The 20,881-nt window shown below is 44.5% G+C and overlaps 1 protein-coding gene across 2 annotated transcripts in view; it reads left to right on the forward strand.

Moving 5' to 3' along the window:
* The first annotated feature begins 292 nt into the window (after positions 1-292).
* Positions 293-20,881, forward strand: part of MAX (MYC associated factor X) — a 26,170-nt gene continuing 5,581 nt past the window's right edge. Inside the window, exons 1-3 of one of the 2 annotated variants that reach the window (XM_021701319.1) lie at positions 293-543; positions 1,291-1,317; positions 8,949-9,056. In XM_021701319.1, the coding sequence (XP_021556994.1) occupies positions 508-543; positions 1,291-1,317; positions 8,949-9,056 (171 nt within the window). In that variant the 5' untranslated portion in view covers positions 293-507. The remainder of the gene's footprint in view (positions 544-1,290; positions 1,318-8,948; positions 9,057-20,881) is intronic. The other variant, XM_021701321.1, reaches the window with a different exon arrangement.

Genomic DNA, 20,881 nt, shown 5'->3' on the forward strand with positions numbered 1-20,881 from the left:
TCTTCCCAGCAGCCTCCTCTCCAGCCTCGGGAAGAAAACCTCCTGACAACTCGCGGTCTCCGGACTACGACTCCCAGCAGGCACCGCGCCGCTTCGCTCTCCACCCCCTCCACAGGACACGCAGACGCTCTGGGCTCCGTCAACAGACAGGACTGGCGACGACCGTGTGCAGTTCCTTATGGGATTTGTAGTTTTTCTGGAGCCAGCTGGGCCGTCAGTCAAAAGGACGACAACTACAAGTCTCAGCGGCCCCAGCGTGACGGACCCGGTCACGTGGCAGGGGGCCGACCGGGCGTGCGTGCCGCCGTTGATCCGGTGCGGCAGTGAGGAGGTGGTTCTCGCCCGTGTTGTGTGTGTGTGTGTGAGTGAGTGAGAGAGCGAGTGAGTGAGTGAGTGAGTGTGTGTGTGGGGGGACTCGGCTTGTTGTTGTCGGTGACTTCCCCCTCCCCTCCACCCCTCCCCCCTTCCCCGCCGCCGCTGCAGTGGCCGCTCCCTGGGCCGTAGGAAATGAGCGATAACGATGACATCGAGGTGGAGAGCGACGTGAGTCCCGGGGCTTCTTCCTTCCCGTGCGGGTTGTCAGGCGGGGACAGCGGCCGGGGCTCTCTGCGGGGCGACGGCGGCAGGGGGCCGGGCAGCCGCCGCCTCCTTCCCTTCTTCCCTTTCTTCCCCCCCCCCCCCCCCCCGGCTGGGACCGCCTCCGTCGCGCTCCCGGCTAGCTCCCCTCCGGGCTCCTAGCCGGAGCGGCCTTCTGGGACTGGAGGTGGGGTGGAGACACGCGGCCTTTAGGACCCCCACCTCCCCCGGTGGAGGAAGGTGCTGCGGCCTCCGGCTCCCACCCTATCCCGCTCAGGATCCAGGGGACTGGGACGGGGTGCGCCCGGGATCCCATTGTCCGGATCCCGGGGAAGGGGACGACGCTCAGGACCTGCCCCCTCGGTCTGCTATCACCCTCTTCCCGTGACCCGCGGATCCTGGGGGGTTGAGGGAGGGCGGAGAGGGGGTGGGAGTGCCCAGATGCCCCGAGCTGGGTGTGAGGGGAGGAGACAGTGCTCTGAACCCCCTCCGGCCAGAGTCGGATCCCGGAAGGAGGGGCGGCGCTCGGGACCCCCCTGCCCCGCTACCGGATCCCGCTGGGGGGAAGGGGGCGTGGGGTGGGGAGGGAGGGAGGGGGGTCGGGCTGACTCCCCACCCGCCGCTTCCTCCGCCGCCGGCATTTTCTTTCTTATTATTGAATGTGAAGTGTAAAAATAACTTCTATATTTTCTATTTTTTTCTCTCTTATTCCAGGAAGAGCAACCGAGGTTTCAATCTGCGGTACGTCTCCTACTCTCCATTTCATTTTCATTTCCGTTCAGTTCTAGTTCTTTTTGGGGTCAGAGAGAAAAAGAGATTGTTCTATTATTTTTAGTACTGTAGTAAACTCTCCTGTTAACCGCTAAGGTGAGGCGGGGCCTTGTTTCGGGTTCTAGGTGGGGGGCGGGTTTGCAAATCTCATTCTAGACTCTCAGGTGGTAAGTTTCAGTGACTCTAGGTGAGTGAAAGGTGTTGTTTGCAAAGAAATGAATCGTTCTGTAGTTTCCAGGTGGGGGATCTAGCTGTCACTATGTAAGTGTAAAATGAGAAATATCATTCTGAAGTAAACTGTTATTTCGGGGCTAAGTAGTCAGATTTACTGTGGAACAAGCAGGCTCTAAACCATATATGCATAGTTGTGTGAAGCTGAAGCCACATGCAAAAAATCATCTTTAACCAAAAGTTAGGTGGTCATGTGACTGCTGTAGACCTGTAGAATCTAGCACAACCTGGTATTATTCTAATGCAGAACTTAGAAATGTAGGGGAACCAAAGGTTGAATATGAAAAGTGTCACAAACAGCTTATTCTGGTCTGCCTATTTGAGTTGAAGGAGAGGTATAAAGAAAATAGAAAAATTGTTGAGAAGTGGCATCGCAGAGATAGATTTGCTAAAAGGTGGTGGCTGAGACCATTCAATGTTATTGGTAATTTCTCAGGATTTTGATATTAATGTTCTCAGTAGATGGTTCTGTGGATTTAGATAGACACTAATCTCGTGCCTTTCCAGTCTGGGACAGGACTGTGGGTGTTCCTTGAATAGATTGGAGAAAGAAAAAAAGAATAGACACAAAATAAATCAGAGTCAGAGGAAGAGAAGTACATCAGAGTGTCTAACATTTGACAGATGGGAACAGTACGAAGTTTATAGAATGGGGGTCAAAAATTCAGATGCCTCTGGGGGGCCCAGGCAGTAAGATCGTCAGGAATAAAGCGAAGAGCACAGGTGAGGACTGGGTTCTGGATTGCACATGTCTCTTCTGAAAAGACAGCCACCAAACTCCAGTGGGTTGTTGTTATGTGGGAGTAAGGGCTCACTGTTGCCAGATCTTCCTATTTTTAAAGAAAGTTTAGAAATCCAGATTTTTGTGTTATTTTTCTGATTTTTGAAATGATGTGTGGGACAACCAAGTTGTTTGGGAACTTGTTAGAATATGCAGGATGCCACTTTGATACCTTTGATAAAAGCAAGTCCTCGTCCTTGTACCTGCTCTTCATTAGAGCAAGCAAGGTTTCTGCAGGTTGTCCAAGCAGATAGGCATTAAGAAAAAATGTTGTTTATTGAGAGCTGATATTTTCTGTAAAATCTGGAGTATGCAGTTCCAGAGGGTTTTAAAAATTATCCCTGGGTAATAGTCACTAAAAAGAGTTTGTTGTGCTTTATTTTTCCTTGAAATATTGTCAGACACTTACCTTTACGCATGTATATGGAAATTCAGTTCTTTTTTCTAGTCACTACGACCGTTAATAATGTGACCGTGGAGTTTCATGTTTGGGATCCAGTCTATTTAAAACACTTTTTTTTCCCCCCCAAGTCTCCAGTTATAAAATGTGCCCCAGGGCTTGATCAGGGTTGGAGGATAGGGATTGGTCAGGCCTCCTTTGCAGAATTATTATTTGACTTGGAATTACATTGGCTTTCCAGTGAGAGAAAGTTTTCTTTGTGAAAGTTTGGCTTACAGTTCCTGAAAGCTTTATGCTTTTCAAAATATCCCATCCACATGGGTATTGATGTAAATAGCTTTATTAAATTATTAAAATGTTCCCACTCTCCTAGAATGCTAATGTCATTGTTTTTTCTAGATATTTTTAGTTTGGTGTGAAGGTGCCTAGGATTTTTCTCTTTGATTTTGGAAGGTGGGCAGTGGGAGTGGATTTGACCCTCTGTTTTTAATTTGACACATCTACTTGCTGAAACTTTTAAATATTACCTGGCACAAAATAATCACAGTAGCATGGAGAGAAGAAGCAACAGATAAATTTTATGGCCTATCAAACAGTTACCGTGAACAAGTAGGGTAAAAAGGATTTCGGGTTTTTTTCTCCATGAATACACCAGTTTATTTCCTGCTATTTAGTATAGATAATAAATATATTTTTTAAAATTTGTTGGAAACTATTCTTAAGCTTGTATTAGTTCAGAAAAGGCTGTGGACTGTGAACAACCAAAGATTTAGGGCTATAGAAAACCTTGTAAAAAGTTACTTGGAAAAGGTTCTGTGGGTCCCGATGGAAAAAGAGGCCCTCATTTATGTTTTATAATGTCACTACAGTAGGCGCAGCCTTGCTGTGTGGGAAACGTAAGATTCTCAGCAAGGACAGTTAGGAAGTGAGGCTAACTATAACAGAAAGTGAAACTGATTGACGAATATTGTTTTCTGTTGCCTCAGTGCAAACGGAAAACATCTTCTTTAGTGACCAACAAGCTTTGTTGAAGGAAATAATCCCAAACAATATTTTTATTACTAAATTTTATACACCTCACAATTCCATTGATGCTATCTTACTATTTTTTGGAGGGAAGAGGTTACGTTTTAAAGATATTTTCTGGGACAGGTATGTTTCACACAAAGTGATCCTTTGCTTTTGTTTCTGTTTGGGAAATTCCTTTTGGGAATAGTGAAAGTATATGAGAAATGTAGGGTCAGTGTGTTAGGAGGGAAACCCAAAGCCTTTTTCAGCATCTTACCCTCCATTATCAGTTGAATGTGTTGCAGTTACAGTACATGTTAGGGGGTGTAAAAACAGATTTGTGCAGTTTCACTTGTCGACCTTCCTCATATGAAATATTTTTAACTTCTCAGCGCTCTTTGCTTCTTTAGGAATTGTAATCTGTTTAGGGGCGCCTGGGTGGCTCAGATGGTTAAGCATCTGCCTTCAGCTCAGGTCATGATCCCAGAGTCCTGAGATCGAGCCCCTCATCAGGCTCCCTGCTCAGTGCAGAGCCGGCTTCTCCCTCTCCCTCTGCCATTCCCTCCACTTGTGCTGTCTGGCTCTGTCTCTCTCTCTGTCAAATAAATAAATAAAATCTTTTTTAAAAAGGGTGGGGGAGAATTGTAATCTATTTAGAAGGGAATGAGCTTGGTCGCCTTTGAGATTGGAATTTACTCAGGAAACGACTGTCTGTTTTACCTGGAATTCGTTGCGTCTCAGAAGTGCTGCACGCTGCATGTACTTTGTGTGTGCTTCAGAATGTCGACAGTGATACAGAAATGCCAGTATTGCTTCCTAAATATGCCTGTTTGTTAGAGGAAAAGGTGATCTTACTTTTTAAAGTTCTTTTTCAAGATGCCCGTAATGGGGAAATAGTTGATCATGGAATCCAGCGTGGTTTTCAATTAAAATTTCATGACCAAGGCATTTTTACTCTCTTAAATGGCTATAGTTTGACAGGTATTTGGATCATAGCATTTCCAAGTTCTTTCAGGCACCAAATGATACTAAATAAATAAATAAATAAATAAATAAATAAATAAGCCTCAAAAACACATGTATTTAGTAGGTGTTAGAAATACCTAGCAGGCAGGCAGCTTCCAGCAGGACAGGTGTTGGAAAGTTGAAATTTACATCTTTTAAGGACCTTCAAGAGTTTCTCATCTTAGCTGCCTGTTACTTGGTGTTGTAATTTTCATGTTGCTTAGGTTGCTTAGAAATCCAGCTTTATTTATCCTATCTGCTTGCCATCAGAAGAAATGAATAGGTCTTTTCTGATGAGAATTTTGAACTTGTGTATTTTCCATGTTTGTGTTTAATAAGAACAGCTTATTAATAAGCAACACTCTCCTCTAAAATGCAATCTTTGAAATTCTTTAAAACAGTGTTTAGTGGGCAACTCCCAATTCCGCATAGGCTGAGCATTTTTTATATGGAAATCAAAAAGATTCTCCCTATAGATGGGGTTAGATGTCAAGTAGCCTGAAAGAAATAGCACTGTTCTGGAGAACCTTGTGCATCCTTGAATAATGGAGCATTTATTTCCCCATGCTATTTGCCTACCTAGAACTTGCAGGAAATGAGGCTGCTAACTGATGTAATGCCTTGAATGAAGATGCATTCTCTATGCAGTAAGTTGGAAGGAAATAATTTAAAGAGATTCCCCTCAATTTTGAACAGCTTGAATGACCTCCTGCAACTTCTTGGCTAACAAAATAATGTTTACTTTCAACATATAACAACACTTAAGATACACGTCGCTTGTTAGTGTCAGAGGTGGACAAATTGTAGGTGAAGATTTGTATTCTGGCTGCCAGTGGAAAGTTTGGTGGAAATAAAATTGAGAGGCTGAGTAAAAACCTTGGCAGAGACGTCAAAGCTGGAAGCGATTTGGTGCTGGAGTTCCTGTTGAGCATCTGTGAGCCACTCTTGAGTATCACACAGCCCTTTAGGATTTCTGTTAGCTTGGGATGCCCTGAAGGAAGGGTTTTTTGGCAGAAACTGCAAATTGAATGAAGTTGAAGGGTAGCAGCATCCAGCCACTGCTCCTATAGGAGGTAAGGAGGGAGGTATTTGGGGGCCTGCTTTTGTTTGGTACCACTTGTTTTCATTATCAACATCTTTCTCAGTACAGGCGACAGAAAACTGGCTAATTTCTGAGTTGAGCTTTATTTGTTTTAAGACATACAGTTCTTTGACCCTTCCCCCATGCCCCCCCCCTTTTTTTTTAACTAGTTTTGAGTTTGTGGGAGGATCTCAGATGCTTTACACTGGAAGTCTTTACCCTGTGTTTGATTCTCAACTCTGAAATCTTGGCCCTTTCGAAAAGGGTTGCCAGCAAGTGAAGACCGTTAACAAAGCAGTGATAAGCCTGGCAACTGGCCCTCCATTTGGATGATTTGGACTGGGGGACAGAGGAGCATTATTATCAGGCTGGATGGATCTCTGTGGTTTGGAAATGTTTCCTGAACAGAATTCTCAGCTTTGTGTAAAGGTTTTTCATCTGCTCTTTCAAGCCACTAGAGGTATCATTTAGTATAGAGTTGCCTGGAGTTAGGCATGTTAGTTCTACATATTTTTAACTTGCTCTCTCAAATGAGGCCTAGGGAGGAGAAATACATCATTGCCATTGTCTCTGAGAGCTTTGAAATTGAGTCTGGTTAAGAGTAGCAGCTTGGGGATGGACATGGCAGCAGGGATTGGTCTAAGATTCTACTCTTCTGCTAGTTAAATTGGGCCTGGAACCACCACAGAAATTCCATCCACTACTTCGAGAACAACAGTCCCCAGCCCAGGCTTTCTACCAGGCAGTGGACTGCTGCCTTTCCTTGTTGAGCCAACTTCTCGAACTTGGCTGGCTCCCCAGATGAGAAGCCAAGATTTGTGCTGATGGTCCCCGGCCAAGTTCACTTAACAATCCCTAACCAAAAGACTTGTCCGTTTGAGTCCTTTCAGGGCTCAGTGAATGGGAAGGGGGTAGTGCATTGTGGGGATGATTTGGGTGTCAGATTATTCCTAGCTCCACCCCTCTAGTGCAGGCCTGAGTGAAACCAAGTCCAGCTTGATTCTAACCTTTTGAGATTTGCAGGACTCTCCCAGAAAGAAAACAGACAATTAGGATTTTATTTGTATCAACAAGAGGAATTGTGGGTAACTCTGCTGTCACTGCTTCTGTGCACAGCTTTTAAGCCGGGAGGAAGGCCAGGAATCAGGGTGATTTAGTAGACAGGAGGATCTTGGGCTGTTGCTGGAGACCAAAGCTGGGCAATTAATATGCATATAAATAAACCATCCTCGGAGTATGTAGCAAACGATGGAGAGGCAGGTAGATGCCAAATGCCATCTCCACCTTCTCAGTGCTTTAGGTATAGTCCAGGTAAGAGCTCAGCCCACCTTACCTATGTAGGTGACTAGAGGGGACAGTAAGTTAGGAAAGGACTAGGTCCTTAAGTATGGTTAATTCCTTCAAGTTATTTCATACTGCTGTTAGAAGGCGTCAGCATTCTTGTTCTAATGCTGTGTGATACAGCGTATGTCCCTCTAGCCTCAGGTTATATCTGGTTTCCAAACTTGGTCGTTCCCTCAGTTTTCCCATAAATTCCATGCGTCGCTGAGTTCAGCAAACACTTTACCATGAATTCAGACTTAGCAAGATTAGGAGGGTTTTAGAAGTGCCCAGGCATCTGCCCTGAAAATGAGTTGCTATGCTATGTAGAATCATGGCCTCGATGGGAACCAGGTGTCCAGTTCACCAGAGCTGTAGGTGAGGTATTGCGCTTGAGAGACCAGGAGGTGACTTCAGTTACTACAGCTGCTCCCAGTTGCCTCTTCCTCTCTAATGTCTCAGACTTAGGATTAGATAAGAGAATTTCAAGTCCTTTCATTCCCACAACTCTTGTCTTTATAAATTTTTGTCTGTACATCTTGTCTAGTTCAAGGATTCATTTGAGGCATTCTTGTGCTGAGCCAAGTTATTTACTCTTGTTGCTTCATATCTAAAATTCCTGGTGCTCGGGGTAGGTTAAAGCTATCCGAGCTTTCCCTATACAGACTTGCTCTCTGGGTTAGCTCAGTGCGACCTTGTGTATTCAGGGTAAATTCTCAGAGTATATTATTTTCCATAATTCCCAAAGTGTGGATGTGTAAAAGTTCTTGCTTCAGACTAAGTTAAGCATCTGTGTTCCATTTGGAGGGAATGCCATTTTTTTAGGGACCTGCGGAAGCTCTCTTGCAATGCTCTCCAGCACTCTCTTTTGCCTGAAGCCAGAGTATTTTGCCATTGCCAGTCTTCATCCCTCTTCAGCTGATAGTTCTTTGTGATGCTAAGCAGGACAGGATAAAGACTTTGGTCCATGGGTATTTAGATACTGCCAAATAAACTTGACCTGCCACAGGTGCCTGAGGAAATTTATTCAGAGCATGTGGGTGTCAGATGATATGCTGTCTAAGAACAACCTTTCTGGCCCAGTGTGTGTGAGGGGAAGCCCTTGGCAGGATAGCACCATGGATCCACTTTAAAAAACAGGAACTCAGAATGTGGTTGGTGTCTTTATCAGCTCTGTCATAATCTCAGATTCATGGCATCTGTGCTTTCTAGAGGTTTTAGTTCCTATTGTAGAATTTGGTGAGCAGGTCTTAAATTAGTTCCTTTTAGCAAGCTGGAGACCAGACTCATGGTGATGGGTTTCACATGGAAAGAAATACTGCACCAGTGACCTTACTCCTTTCCTGGGCACCCACCATGGGGAATCTCTTACAGTGGGGGTGATCACATTTTATAAAGGGGCCCCTAGAGCTTTTCCCTGGTCACTTCCCAACCATGGACTGGCGGCTGTTCTGTCATATAAGTAAGCTGTGGGGGAAGACTGATGTTGCAGGAGAGTTACACTTTGTCCCCGTGAATAACTTTTATTTTACTTATGCATGAGCTGGATGCATCGAGCTACTTTGGATGTTCCTGTCGCAAGCCTTGCTCACCCCTTTCTCCCCCTTCAGCAGATCCTAATTCTGGAGACTCCTAACTGCCCACCTCGACAAATCCTTCCCAGCCCAATCGCCAGGGACAGCGCTGACAGCATATACTTCCAGGCTATTCCCCACCCACCTATACCAAGCAAAAGGAATGACATTGCTAATGTGCTCTTTCTCCCATTCTTCTAGGCTGACAAACGGGCTCATCATAATGCACTGGAACGAAAACGTAGGGACCACATCAAAGACAGCTTTCACAGTTTGCGGGACTCTGTCCCATCACTCCAAGGAGAGAAGGTGAGTTTATTGAGAAAGCTGATGGCCACCGCTTACTTGAAACTTGCTGGGGGGCTTACCAGGGCACTCACCTGTCTGGAAAGAAATGGAAGCAGAGAGAGATATTCCAGTTATGTGATTTCCTTCATTGTTGATTCTTTGGGGTATCATTACACACCTACTCTGTTCTTAACAAATAATGACAGATGGGATGGAGCTGCTTATAAGACATTAGTAGGAGTCATCCTTTAAAATTAGAATTAATTATAATAAATTACTCATTCAAGAAATGATTATAACTCCACAGTACAGAGAATAGCCCATAGAAGTTTGGGATGACCCGAAGGATTTCTGAAGTCAGTGATTCCCTAGACCTCCATGAGAATTTCTTTCGTATGGTTCAAAGTTAGTACTTATTTTAAATGAGACTTCTCAGGGAAGGTATGTGAACCAACCTGGACACCAGCGATCTTCCAGTTCCAACAGCTATTATTTCAAGGCATACAAAGAGCATTTTAAGCTTTGGGACAAAAGACTTAAGGAAAGATACATGTTCATGAAATGGAGGGAAAAAAATAACTGGTCTTCTGCTTCCCTCCACCCCACTGATGGCCTTCCAGAAACTAATGTTTTCCCTGGAGAGGTAGGCACCAGCTGTTTCTACATTTGAAAAACAAAGTTGGAAGCTTTGAGTAAAAAGCCTATGGGTTAGGGTCACTTCTTGGAATTTGGAGAAAACATCTATTTGCACAGTTATATCCTTAACACAGAATGTAGTCAGCTGCTCTCCGCAGCAGTTCAGTGATATGAATGGCAGACTGGGAAGAGGACCTGTGCTTTTTTGTTCAGTGGTCCAGTGTTTTAAAAAGCAGCTATCTTAAGAAAAACCATTGCTCTCAGGTATGCTTTGAATGACTCCTGATTTAGCTCTGTGGCTGGGGGTCCTGAGTTTGGTTATCCAGAGTCAAATTTAGAACCATTATAGTTTCACTTTGTTTACACTGCCGCTCTGGTCAATCATGTGCTTTATACCTTATCTAAGGTGTGGCTTTCTATGTGGCTGAAGCATGGAGTAGGTCTGACCTTCATGAAAAAGGCAAAACAGGCCATGTGAATACCTAGTATTGCAAAACCAGAATTTGCCATGGGTTAGCCTACTTAGTGTTGACTTGGTTTTGTGGCCTTGAACTAAGGTGCTTACCTAGAATAACAACATTCCTGGGCACAACACTCTCAGAGCAGCACAGAAAATCTTTATGATGGAGAGACAGACTCATCCTTTTAGTCAGAGGATACATGTGCAAAGGATTATTTATCTCTTGTGCTTGTCTGAACTGTTGACAGTGCTTATTCATATGCCGTGGTATCAGAACGGCTTTGGTGAGCTAAATGGACAGAGCTCCCTTAAGTCTCACAGCTAGCCAGGAGTGGCACCAAGGCAGTGTTTCCCAAGAGGTGGCCTGTGGCTCACTCCCTTCAGATTCACTACTGACTGCCATTCTGGAGGCAGGCCTGGGGATTTAGGCATTCTTAAGTTTGAGAACCCTTTGGGAGAAGCTGGTCATAGGAGCTCAACTATACCTTTTTCTTTGTCTAGCGTGTTTTGCATTGCTGTAACATTCTTCTTTAAGTCCTTAAAATCACAGTATCCTGAATCCCGTTGTCTCTTTTCTTCAAGAAAGTTGACACTTTAAATTTGGTAGCCTTACAAACTGAATAGTTTCTCATTCGTTGTGGCCTATTCATTTATTCAGTCACTCCATCAAATGTTTATTGAGGGTCTTCTGCATGCTAGGAACTGTTCTAGATACTAGGGAAACAGCAGGGAGCAAAACACACAAGCAGAGGCTCTTAATTCTGGTGAGGAAAAGATAGAAAGTGAGCTAATAATGTAAAAAATCGTAGCATGTCAGGTAAGTGCTATGGAGAAAATTAAACAGGGAAGGAAGGGTTGCAGTTTTGTTGTTTTTTTTTTTTAAGAGTTTATTATTTATTTGAGACACAGAGATAGTTTATTTGAGACACAGAGATAGCACCAGCAGGGGGAGAGGCAGGCAGAGGGAGAGGGAGAAGCAGGCTCCCCCCTGAGCCAGGAGCCCGACCTGGGGCTCGATCCCAGGACCCCGGGATCAAGACCTGAGCCAAAGGCAGATGCTTAACTGACTGAGCCACCCAGGCGCCCCAAGGGTTGCAGTTTTCAGTAGGGCAGACAAGAAAACTCACTGGCAAGGCAACATTTGAACAAAGGTTTGAAGGAAGTGAAAGGAAGAACCAGGTATCTGTCTGGTGGTAAGCATTCCAGGCCGAGGGAAGGCAAGTGTAATAGCCCAAAGGCAGGAACCTGGGAGCATTGCTGGGCCTGTCAAGAACAGAGGCCAGGGTGGCTGGGGTGGAATGAGTGAAGGGACTGTGGCAGAAAATGAGGTCAGAGAAGTAGCAAGACTAGGGGAGAGGAGCGGAGTGGTGGAGGGGCCAGGTTATGTGGAGCCCATTAACAAAACCCTAGTGTGGGAATTGACCAGGTACCTTTCTGATCTCAGAATCCTGTTCTGTGTTATAATCCAGATATTTCACACTAAGCATGAGTAAAGTCACCCTGAGCCCCTTCCCACCTGAATTCCACCATCTGCATGATTTTCCTTGTCTGCCAGCATTGTTTCACAGATGCTGGAGGGAGTCTAACAGAAAGAATACTTTGTCTCTCAGTCTAACCAGTGCTCACTAAATGTTGTAATTTTTTACAATTATGGTATTTGAACCAAAGGAGATTGGCTAATTCTTGATTTGTATTGCAATAATTAAGGTTGCAACATTATGTAAATAATTGTGAGTTTGCGGGAGCTCAGATCCAATTCTTGCAGGGAAGGCCTCCAGTCTCTTTTGATTTGGGCATCTTTTAAGTTCCAGGTGACTTCTCACTTAATATTTGAATCACCTATCATACGTGTCCTAAGCTTTTTGATTTTTAAAGTAAAACCAATCCTGGGTGAATTGGATCCTAACCAAGAGTGAGGGATACTTGTATTAAAAAAAAAAAATAGCTTTAAATGTAAGACCCAGACTCTATCCTCTGTTTTCTTTTTTTTTTTTTCTTTTAAATATTTTTTATTTATTTATTTGACAGAGAGAGACATAGCGAGAGCAGGAACACAAGCAGGGGGAGTGGGAGAGGGAGAAGCAGGCTTCCCGCTGAGCAGGGAGCCCGATGTGGGACTCGATCCCAGGACCCTGGGATCATGACCTGAGCCGAAGGCAGATGCTTAACGACTGAGCCACCCAGGCGCCCTCTATCCTCTGTTTTCTTTATTTTTATTATAACATAAACGTTACAAAAAGTGGTCACCTTTTGCGTAAGTAAAAAAAAAAAACGTAATAACCAACATCTCTGTTGCAACATAGAAGTAAGTACAACGGTTCTGTGAGGTTTTATAGTAATAGAATTGGACATTTGCTATTACCGCTGTTCCTGCCATCATTACTGTAACATAGATGAGGAAGCAAGCTTGAGATCATGATCCCCATCTATAGCTGGACAGGGACTAGAACTCAGGACTGCCGATTGCCAAGGTCAAGCTTTCTCCCACACTGGAGGGGTAAACAATTTGAAGATATTTGAAGAAATCTTGCTTCAATATTTATATCTTTATATTGGGAGCTCCCCTTAGGTAGAGCTAGTAATCTTGGCTCTATGTCATACTGGGGCTATTATTACTAGAATACTCTCTCCTCAAGTGGCATATGTAGGTGACACCAAAGTACAGACAGTTGGGCGCCTGGGTGGCTCAGTCGTTAAGCGCCTGCCTTCGGCTCAGGTCATGATCCCAGAGTCCTGGGATCGAGTCCCGCATCAGGCTCCCTGCTCGGCGGGAAGCCTGCTTCTCCCTCTCCCACTCCCCCTGCTTGTGTTCCTGCTCTCGCTGTCTCTGTCTCTGTCAAATAAATAAATAAAATCTTTTTAAAAATAAATAAATAAATAAATAAAGTACAGACAGTTGAGGATCATTTAAAGTCTGTAAATTTTTCTGAGTCCACATAGCTTCTCTGAGAAATAGACCATTATAGTTGGGCGGTCCATTTGGGTTTTGCCATAGGTCCCAGGGCTAGCAAGTATACTCTTGAACTCTATCGCTTGACTCTCTTAATTCTGACGTAGTTCTTCCACTGGACATCCCATGGAGAAAGATGGGATGGAAATAGAACCATCAGCCAGTCAACCAGAGAAAGGGAGTAAGGGCAAGAACAACTGTTCTAAGGGTGCCTGGATAGTTCAGTTGGTTAAGCATCTGCCTTCAGCTTAGGTCATGATCCCGGGTTCCTGGGATCGAGTCCCATGTCGGGCTCCCTGTTCAGCAGGGAGCCTTCCTCTCCCTCTCCTTCTGCCGCTCCCCCTGCTTGTTCTCTCTCTCTTTCTCTCAAATAAATAAGTAACATCTTTAGAAAAAAAAAAAAAACTGTTCTACAAGAAGACATTACTTTTTTTTTTTTTTAACAGAATTAGTATTTGTGTTAAGGGTGCTAGGTTGGGTACTAGGGAGTGTTGCCCAATGGCTTGCTGGCACTGAGCTCATCCTGTTTATTCGGGTTCAAGACCTGGTGACCAGCCCATCAGTTTGCCTTCACATGGAGATGTAATTCTGCCCTCTGCTCCGTAAGTTAGCCACAGCATCCAATCTCACTGTCTCCTTAGCATCGTTGACTTTAGTGATAAAAGGTTCTATTGCAACATTGCCATTTGTAGCTGTACAGTGGTTTAGAGAAAGTTCTCATTTTTTAAGTCTCTTCCTAAGTGCCTGTTTATCTTAATAGTTAATTGCTCTTCTCAGGCAATTGTGCTATGGATTTCTCCTTTTTGGACAGAGCTGTGTTAAAAAGAGATAACATAGGGGTGCCTGGGTGGCTCAGTCGGTTAAGCAGTTAAGTCATGATGCCAAGGCCCTGGGATTGAGCCCCACATCGGGCTCCCTGCTCGGCAGGGAGCCTGCTTCTCCCTCTCCCTCTGCCTGCTGTCCCCCCCCCCCCCCGGCTTGTGTGCGCGCTCTCTTTCTCTCTCTCTCTCTCTCAAATAAATAAAATGTTTTTTAAAAATTTTTTTAAATAATAAAAAGAGATCATATAACCTAAGATGAAAATAAAGAAAACCAGGGTTTCTTCTAGTGAGCATTAAGTTCAGAATTCCTTCCTTTGGGGTAAGAACATGAGTGCACTGCCCCAGTCAGCTCCTACTAACGACTCTGGCACGTGGCTGTGGAGAGCCACCAGAGGAAAGCGTGGGCTTACTCAGTCCTTGAACAAAACAGCAACAGCCAATATGGTTGTGTGCACCTGCTTAATTAGGACCCAAGACCCATGTGAGTGCTGTAGAGGTTTAAAAGGTATAATAGACAGTTCTCCTCTTGAGGGTCTTGTTCTCTTGTTGGGAGAGAGGATTATACTTACCACTTAGCAATAATAAGATGACGTGCTGAGCATTAAATAAGAGGTTAAAATACTGAGCTAATCGCTTTCGTTTCCATTAAAGCCTGCTTTTCTTAACATGTTAAGGTGTTGATACCAAATAGCTCCCTTATACCAGGGAACCTGACGATTCTTTATAGCTCAAGGTCAGTCTCCTGTTAAGCTCACTCAGCACTATGACTGGGGCACTTAACCCAGTTGTAATGGTACATATGTTTGTGCGGTTACTTGGTGACTGTCTGCCTGTCGGCTATATGCACCGTAAGAAGTACCATGAAGGCAGGGAAAACATCTTCTGTTCCTATTTTTTCCCTCCGTGCCTGGCACACAGTAGGCTGCATGAGTATTTATTCACTGAAGGCTGGAAGCCCCCAGCCACCAGGCCACGTTAATACTGGCAGAGGCTCATCCTGGTGGGCACCTTTTAAGGCATGCCGTTCGTTCAGCAGCACTGTTTCTGTGTCATGTAGGGGCTGTTGAAGGGATTATCTTTTAAATAAAATGTAAGCCACAGCCCTAACCATTTCATCTCCTTACTCATTAAGGTTATTTCCTAGCCAGACTCCAACCTGGGCAGTTATTTTCTTCAAAATTAATTTTTCAACGAGGCACCTGGGTGGCGCAGTCAGTTAAGTGTTCAACTCTTGGTTTTGGCTCAGGTCATGATCTCAGGGCTGTGGGATCGAGCCCTGTGCTGGGCTCCATGCTCACTGCGGAGTCTGCTTGAGATTCCCTCTCCCACCTCTGCCCCTCCCACTCATGCATGCACGTGTGCGCACGCTCTCTCTCTCTCTCTGAAAATAAATAAATCTTTAAAAAGAATTAATTTTTTCAAAAATTTAATTTTCTACCTTAAATTTGTTGTCCGTAGTTGCCGAAGTTTCCATTGAGCCTTGGGCTTAGCAACTGTAAATGTACTGATTTATTAAATTCTTTGTAAACTGTATTTATGTGCTACTGAAAACCCTCCCAAGGCTTTTCAGTGCCCATCAAGGTAAAGACTGGCATTCTGTGTTCTCTAAATAAGGTACCCACCTTGCCTTCCTGCTTTTTTCTCCTCCTTCCCTTACTGTGGAGGGGTGTATGCTCTCCTCTGTTTCCCCAAGAATGTCATTTATCAGAGTTCTTCCTCTTCTCAAGGTCTGACTTCAGCCTTAACCACCCAGAGAACATCGGTGTTTCACAGTAAAGAGACCCACGCACGAGGGCTCCCCAGCCCGTGCACTCTTTCCTGCTGGAGCGCCTCCATGTTTCTCCCTGCCTGGGCCTCCCCTGCCAGTCTGTGTCTCCCTGACTGCCTTCAAGGCTCATATCAAGCAGTTCACCACCCAGAGAACCCCGCAGTATTGCTCTCCCATCAGCCCCAGCGGGCATGGACTTCATGGGGCCTCTCCTGTGTGTCCCTTCCCTCTCTGACAGTCTTATCACCTGAGGGGTGTACTCCTTGAGGGCAGAAGCCGTGTCCCATTCTTCTGGAAGTCTCTGCGGTGCAGAGCAGGGGAGGGCTCACTCCTGTGGAGAGGACTAGAGAGCCAGGAGGCTGTTGTAATGTTTTTCCAGATTGAGATTTGGAAGGATACTGGATTGTTTCCTAGGCCTTCCTAGGAAGCATTTCTTTTTCTTTTTTCCCTGTAGCAAAATTGCAAAAATTTTAGGAAAATGGGAAGAAGAAAACCGTACCCCCTTTCTCTAACACAACTATAACCTTTCCTTTATTCTAAGATTCTGAGACAAGTGTTGCCCTGTACATGTTTATGTGAGCCACAAATGCATCTTAAATTTTCTAGTTGACATAGTAAAAAAATAACAGATGAAGCTAATTCTAATAATATATTTTATTTAACCTAATGTGCAAAAATAAGTATGACTTCAACGAAATCCCCTGTATCTTATACTTAATAGCACAGCTTAACTCAGTCTAGTCACATTTCAAGTGCTTATTAGCCATTTGGACAACAGTGCAATTCAGACATCGCTCCCCACTCCACGCCCCATGTTAATATGACTGAAATTGGGTGCCGTCTTACAGTGGGTGTCAAAAGAAACTTGCCTTTTTTTTTCTCCCCCAAAAAGCTGCTGTTGCTAAATTCATGGAATAATGGATGGAATCGAAGAAGCAAGGAAATGATAGTGTTATCAATCTGTATATTCCCTTCTGGTTTCTTTGTATACATGCTTTACATGGGTGAAATGTTATAGCTTCTTGTTATCACAGATGATGTTTTTTGCCCAACTGATAGAGTGTTCATATTCAGTCATTAGGCATGTTTCTATTGGCCAGTTACGTTGTTCCCCAGTTTTTAATTATGTAAGAAATGTAGTGATGACCATCTTGGTGTAGATGACAGTTTCCATCGAATAGATTCCTAGAAGTTGGATTGCTGGGTCTAGCAGTAAGAACATCTGGTTTTTGCTGTGTGTTGCCAGAATGCTTTCCAAGAGGATTGTTTTCATGTCTTTATTTTTTCATTTCTTATTTTTTAAAGCAAATGCTAAAGACTAGTCTTTTTTTAAAAATCAGTTAATTAACATATAGTGTATTATTAGTTTCGGAGATAGAGTTCAGTGATTCATCAGTTGCAAATAACACCCAGTGCTTATTACATCAAGTGCCCTCCTTAATGCCCATCACCCAGGTACCCCATCCCCCCACCCACCTCCCCTCCAGCAACCCTCAGTTTGTTTCCTATAGTTACCTCCCCTCCGGCAACGTTTGTTTCTTATAGTTATGAGTCTCTTATGGTTTGTCTCTCCCTGATTTCGTCTTATTTTATTTTTCCCTCCCTTCCTCTATGATCCTCTGTTTTGTTTCCTAAATTTCCACATATGAGTGAAATCATATGATATTTGTAAAGACTAGTCTTGACAGTGTTTTAAGAGTTCCAATTTTACCATTCTGGAATTTTTTTGGAGAGGGGGAACTAATTTAGTAGGCAAAAGGTAGTAATTATTTTTGTATTTTATTACTTGTGAGATTAAATCCTTTTCCACATGTTTATTTACCAGTTGTATGTCCTCTTTGGGGAACTGTGTGCCTCTGTCCTTCATGAATAAGTGTCACACCGTCATTTCAAACTACCTAGGGCACACAAAAAAAGAATACAAGGTTTGAAACATGATTTGTGTTGACCCTTAAACAAATGTCTGACACCTGGCCTTAAGCCCCTTAAAGGGCATGATGACTACCTTCCTGTAGTAACCAATAAAATGGTCCTTCAGGCTGTAGAGGGCCTGCCAGCAGGAAGCTTTGAGGGTCCAAGTGGCTGGGCTGGCTCTGGCCTTCACAGCCTTCCAGCCTCCCTTATTGGCATTGATGGGGGGTTCCAGTTTGGAATGAACTACTTTAATGTAGACCCAGATTTATTGTGCAAATCCTTGAATTTTTATTTTAAGAAGATGGCTTATTCAAATGGGAATGTATGTCGGCTTTGCCCTTTCTCATTACCTTAATATGTATAAAAGCTTGTGCAGGTTTCAGAAAATAATGGTTTTATGTTTCCTTAAAATATGTAGTGCAAATCAGATGTCAGTTAGTGAGGCAGGCAGTAGTTCTATTTCCATTCCCCAGAATATGGCGTTTTGGTTCTTGCGGGAACAAGGCAGTGGTAACGTCAGCTTGGTAGGATCTGGTTTTGACAGTGAGGAGGAAAAGTGAAATATGGCCAAGTTGATTACTTCTCGAGTCTGGGTTAGGACCCTAGCGAACAGCAGTGGTGTTCCTAACATGAACATTCTAGCACTATTCTTCTCTTCCTTACCTCTCTCCACCTGCTTTCTAAAACAACATGGGTTTTTACACAAATCCAGATTACTATAATAAGATTTACATCTCCGGAAACATGTGGAACTCTTGCCTTAGATAAAAAATTTTGAGATCTATCTTAAGTGGGATTTAGTAACCTTGGATTTCATCCTAACATCAGTTAACCACTTCAAGATTCAGTTGGGGCCTTAAAAAGGTTCTAATTAGAATCCAGCTCTTGGGTTTGGGTCCTTTTGTGAACTATGTCGTCATTTCTTGCTGCAGCACATGAGGTGGGTGCCCTGTGTTCCCGAGTACAGTTCCATTCAAGTGGGTGCCTCTGGAGGCTGGGTTGGCCCTTGCCTCTGTCTCCTTGTTGCTGTGGGCAGGGATCCACCCCGCAAGGAGCGGTGGCACGAGCCCAGGTCGGGACAGGAATGTGCTGGGTACCTCAGCCACACCACCCCGTGGCTTCTGCTGTGTCCATCTTGGTCATGCCCTTGTTAGGTAACGAAGCCAACAGCACTGTGGGGAGCCGGTGTCTCCCCTCCCCGGAGGCCAGGGTCAGTCTGTTCTCCCATGCTATCTTGTATCCTCAGGCTTTTTCTGTTTGCTGCTTCTCTGCTGGAAGCCTGTCTGGTTTTCACCTGTCTTTAAAAGAAAAAGAGAAACAGTCTTCCTTCAATGGCTGCTATTATGACAAGCTACCTTTTTCTCATTGCTCACTTTTTCAACCTAATTCTAAAAAACTAGCCTTCAGCTTCAACTCATCCCTATGCTCATTACCTGTACGAGGATGATTTACCTAAACTCTGACTACCCCAAGGAAACCATCCTCACCTGGGTCTTCATTGACATGTTGTAGACGAATCCCATGACCCTTTCATTGTCCTTTCCCTCCTGCTCAGACTCTCCTATGACAACACTGTCGGCATTTCTGTGGATCTTTTCCACAGCTTCCTCTGTTCTCCCAAAGTAGAGGTGTCCTGGAGGGCCTGGGTTCAAATCCTGACTCCACTACCTGCTGGTAAGCCAGTTAGAGCTCTGTGCTTCAGTTTCCTCATTTATAAAACAGGGGAAATAATACAGCAGAAGGTTGTATGAAGATACCTGGTGTTTAATAAGCCCCCAGTAAGTGTTTGCTGCCGTCACTATCCTCACGCTCATTTATATCGCCACAATGCGGCCATGGCTTTGGAACAGGACCTGGGCAAGGCTGTCTGGGGAACTTCCGCGCAGCTCCCAGAGGTGGGGCAGGAGCCTGAAGAGCCACTTGCATTAGCTCACACTGCTCCGTAAGAGGCCCGGTACCTCTTTGTCCCCTCAGCCACAGTGTGTGCTGTCTCAGGGCTGTGTCGGTTTCTTCTCAGAAAGGCAGACTCAGAATTCGTGCCTCCTGATTGTAAAACTAGCAGGAAAAAATTATCTGGGTCCTTACTAGGTATCCAAAGGCAACAGTTCATCTGTGGACACACTGACTTACCAAGTTTTATCTGCTGACACACACACACACACACACACACACACACACACACGACTCCACCAACAGTGCATTTCAGAAAACAGAAACCGAAAGCTCAGGGCCATTCCATAGTCCATGCCATAAAGCCGGGGGCCACTCCACAGTCCAAACCATAAAGCCCAAGGTTCTTGTCTGTTTCTTGTTTACTGTTCACATAGCAGAAACTCCTAAAGGCACAGAAGGGCCTGCCCACACCTTAATCCTGTGGCTGGGCACATGATCTCATGGTTTGGAAAGCCAGGAAGAGGGGACTTTAGATGTCTAGCGTTTTCTAGTTTCAACAGTTTGCTTCCAGCCCCGCCCCTCACCCGCCGGGACTAGACATGCATGTAAATTTGGGGGAATTCTGTATTTTCTGCTTTAAATTTTTTTCTTGTTGGATTTTACTTGGTGAGTACTCTGGGTAGGGGAAAATAAAGTTAATTGAACCATTCTTTTGGACTTGGTAAGGGGTGGCCTGGGATGCTTGTGCTCTCAGCAGGGGATGGAGGAAGGGCTGTGCTTACCCTTTTGGAGGCCTTGTGCTGGCTTTCATACCAGTGCAGCCTTTTTTGGGGACCTCTGTGTTCTGAGCATCTGTGCATTTGATCTTCATCTGAAAACTGCCCTGAAATGGAAACTTACATCACTCACAGGATCTTTTTCCCTCTTTGGTTTGTTGTGCTGTGCTTACTGCTCACTTTCACTTCATGGTTTCATGTCTGACTATGTGAAGAAGAATCTAGTAGCACATGGGCTGCTACTCACTGTGGTCATTCATTAAGAACAGTCCTCACTGAATTCTCAATCGCAGGAAACAAACTGAGGGTTGCTGGAGTGGGGGGTGGGGTGGGAGGGATGGGGTGACTGGGTGATAGACACTGGGGAGGGTATGTGCTCTGGTAAGCGCTGTGAATTGTGCAAGACTGTTGAATCTCAGATCTGTACCTCTGAAACAAATAATACAATATATGTTAAGAAAAAAAAAAAGGTAGCAGGAGGGGAAGAATGAAGCGGGGGAAATCGGAGGGGTAGACGAACCATGAGAGACGATGGACTCTGAAAAACAAACTGAGGGTTCTAGAGGGGAGGGGGGTGGGAGGATGGGTTAGCCTGGTGGTGGGTATTAAAGAGGGCACATTCTGCATG

This window comes from Neomonachus schauinslandi, chromosome 9 (assembly GCF_002201575.2).
Source record: "Neomonachus schauinslandi chromosome 9, ASM220157v2, whole genome shotgun sequence".
Classification (NCBI taxonomy): domain Eukaryota; kingdom Metazoa; phylum Chordata; class Mammalia; order Carnivora; family Phocidae; genus Neomonachus; species Neomonachus schauinslandi.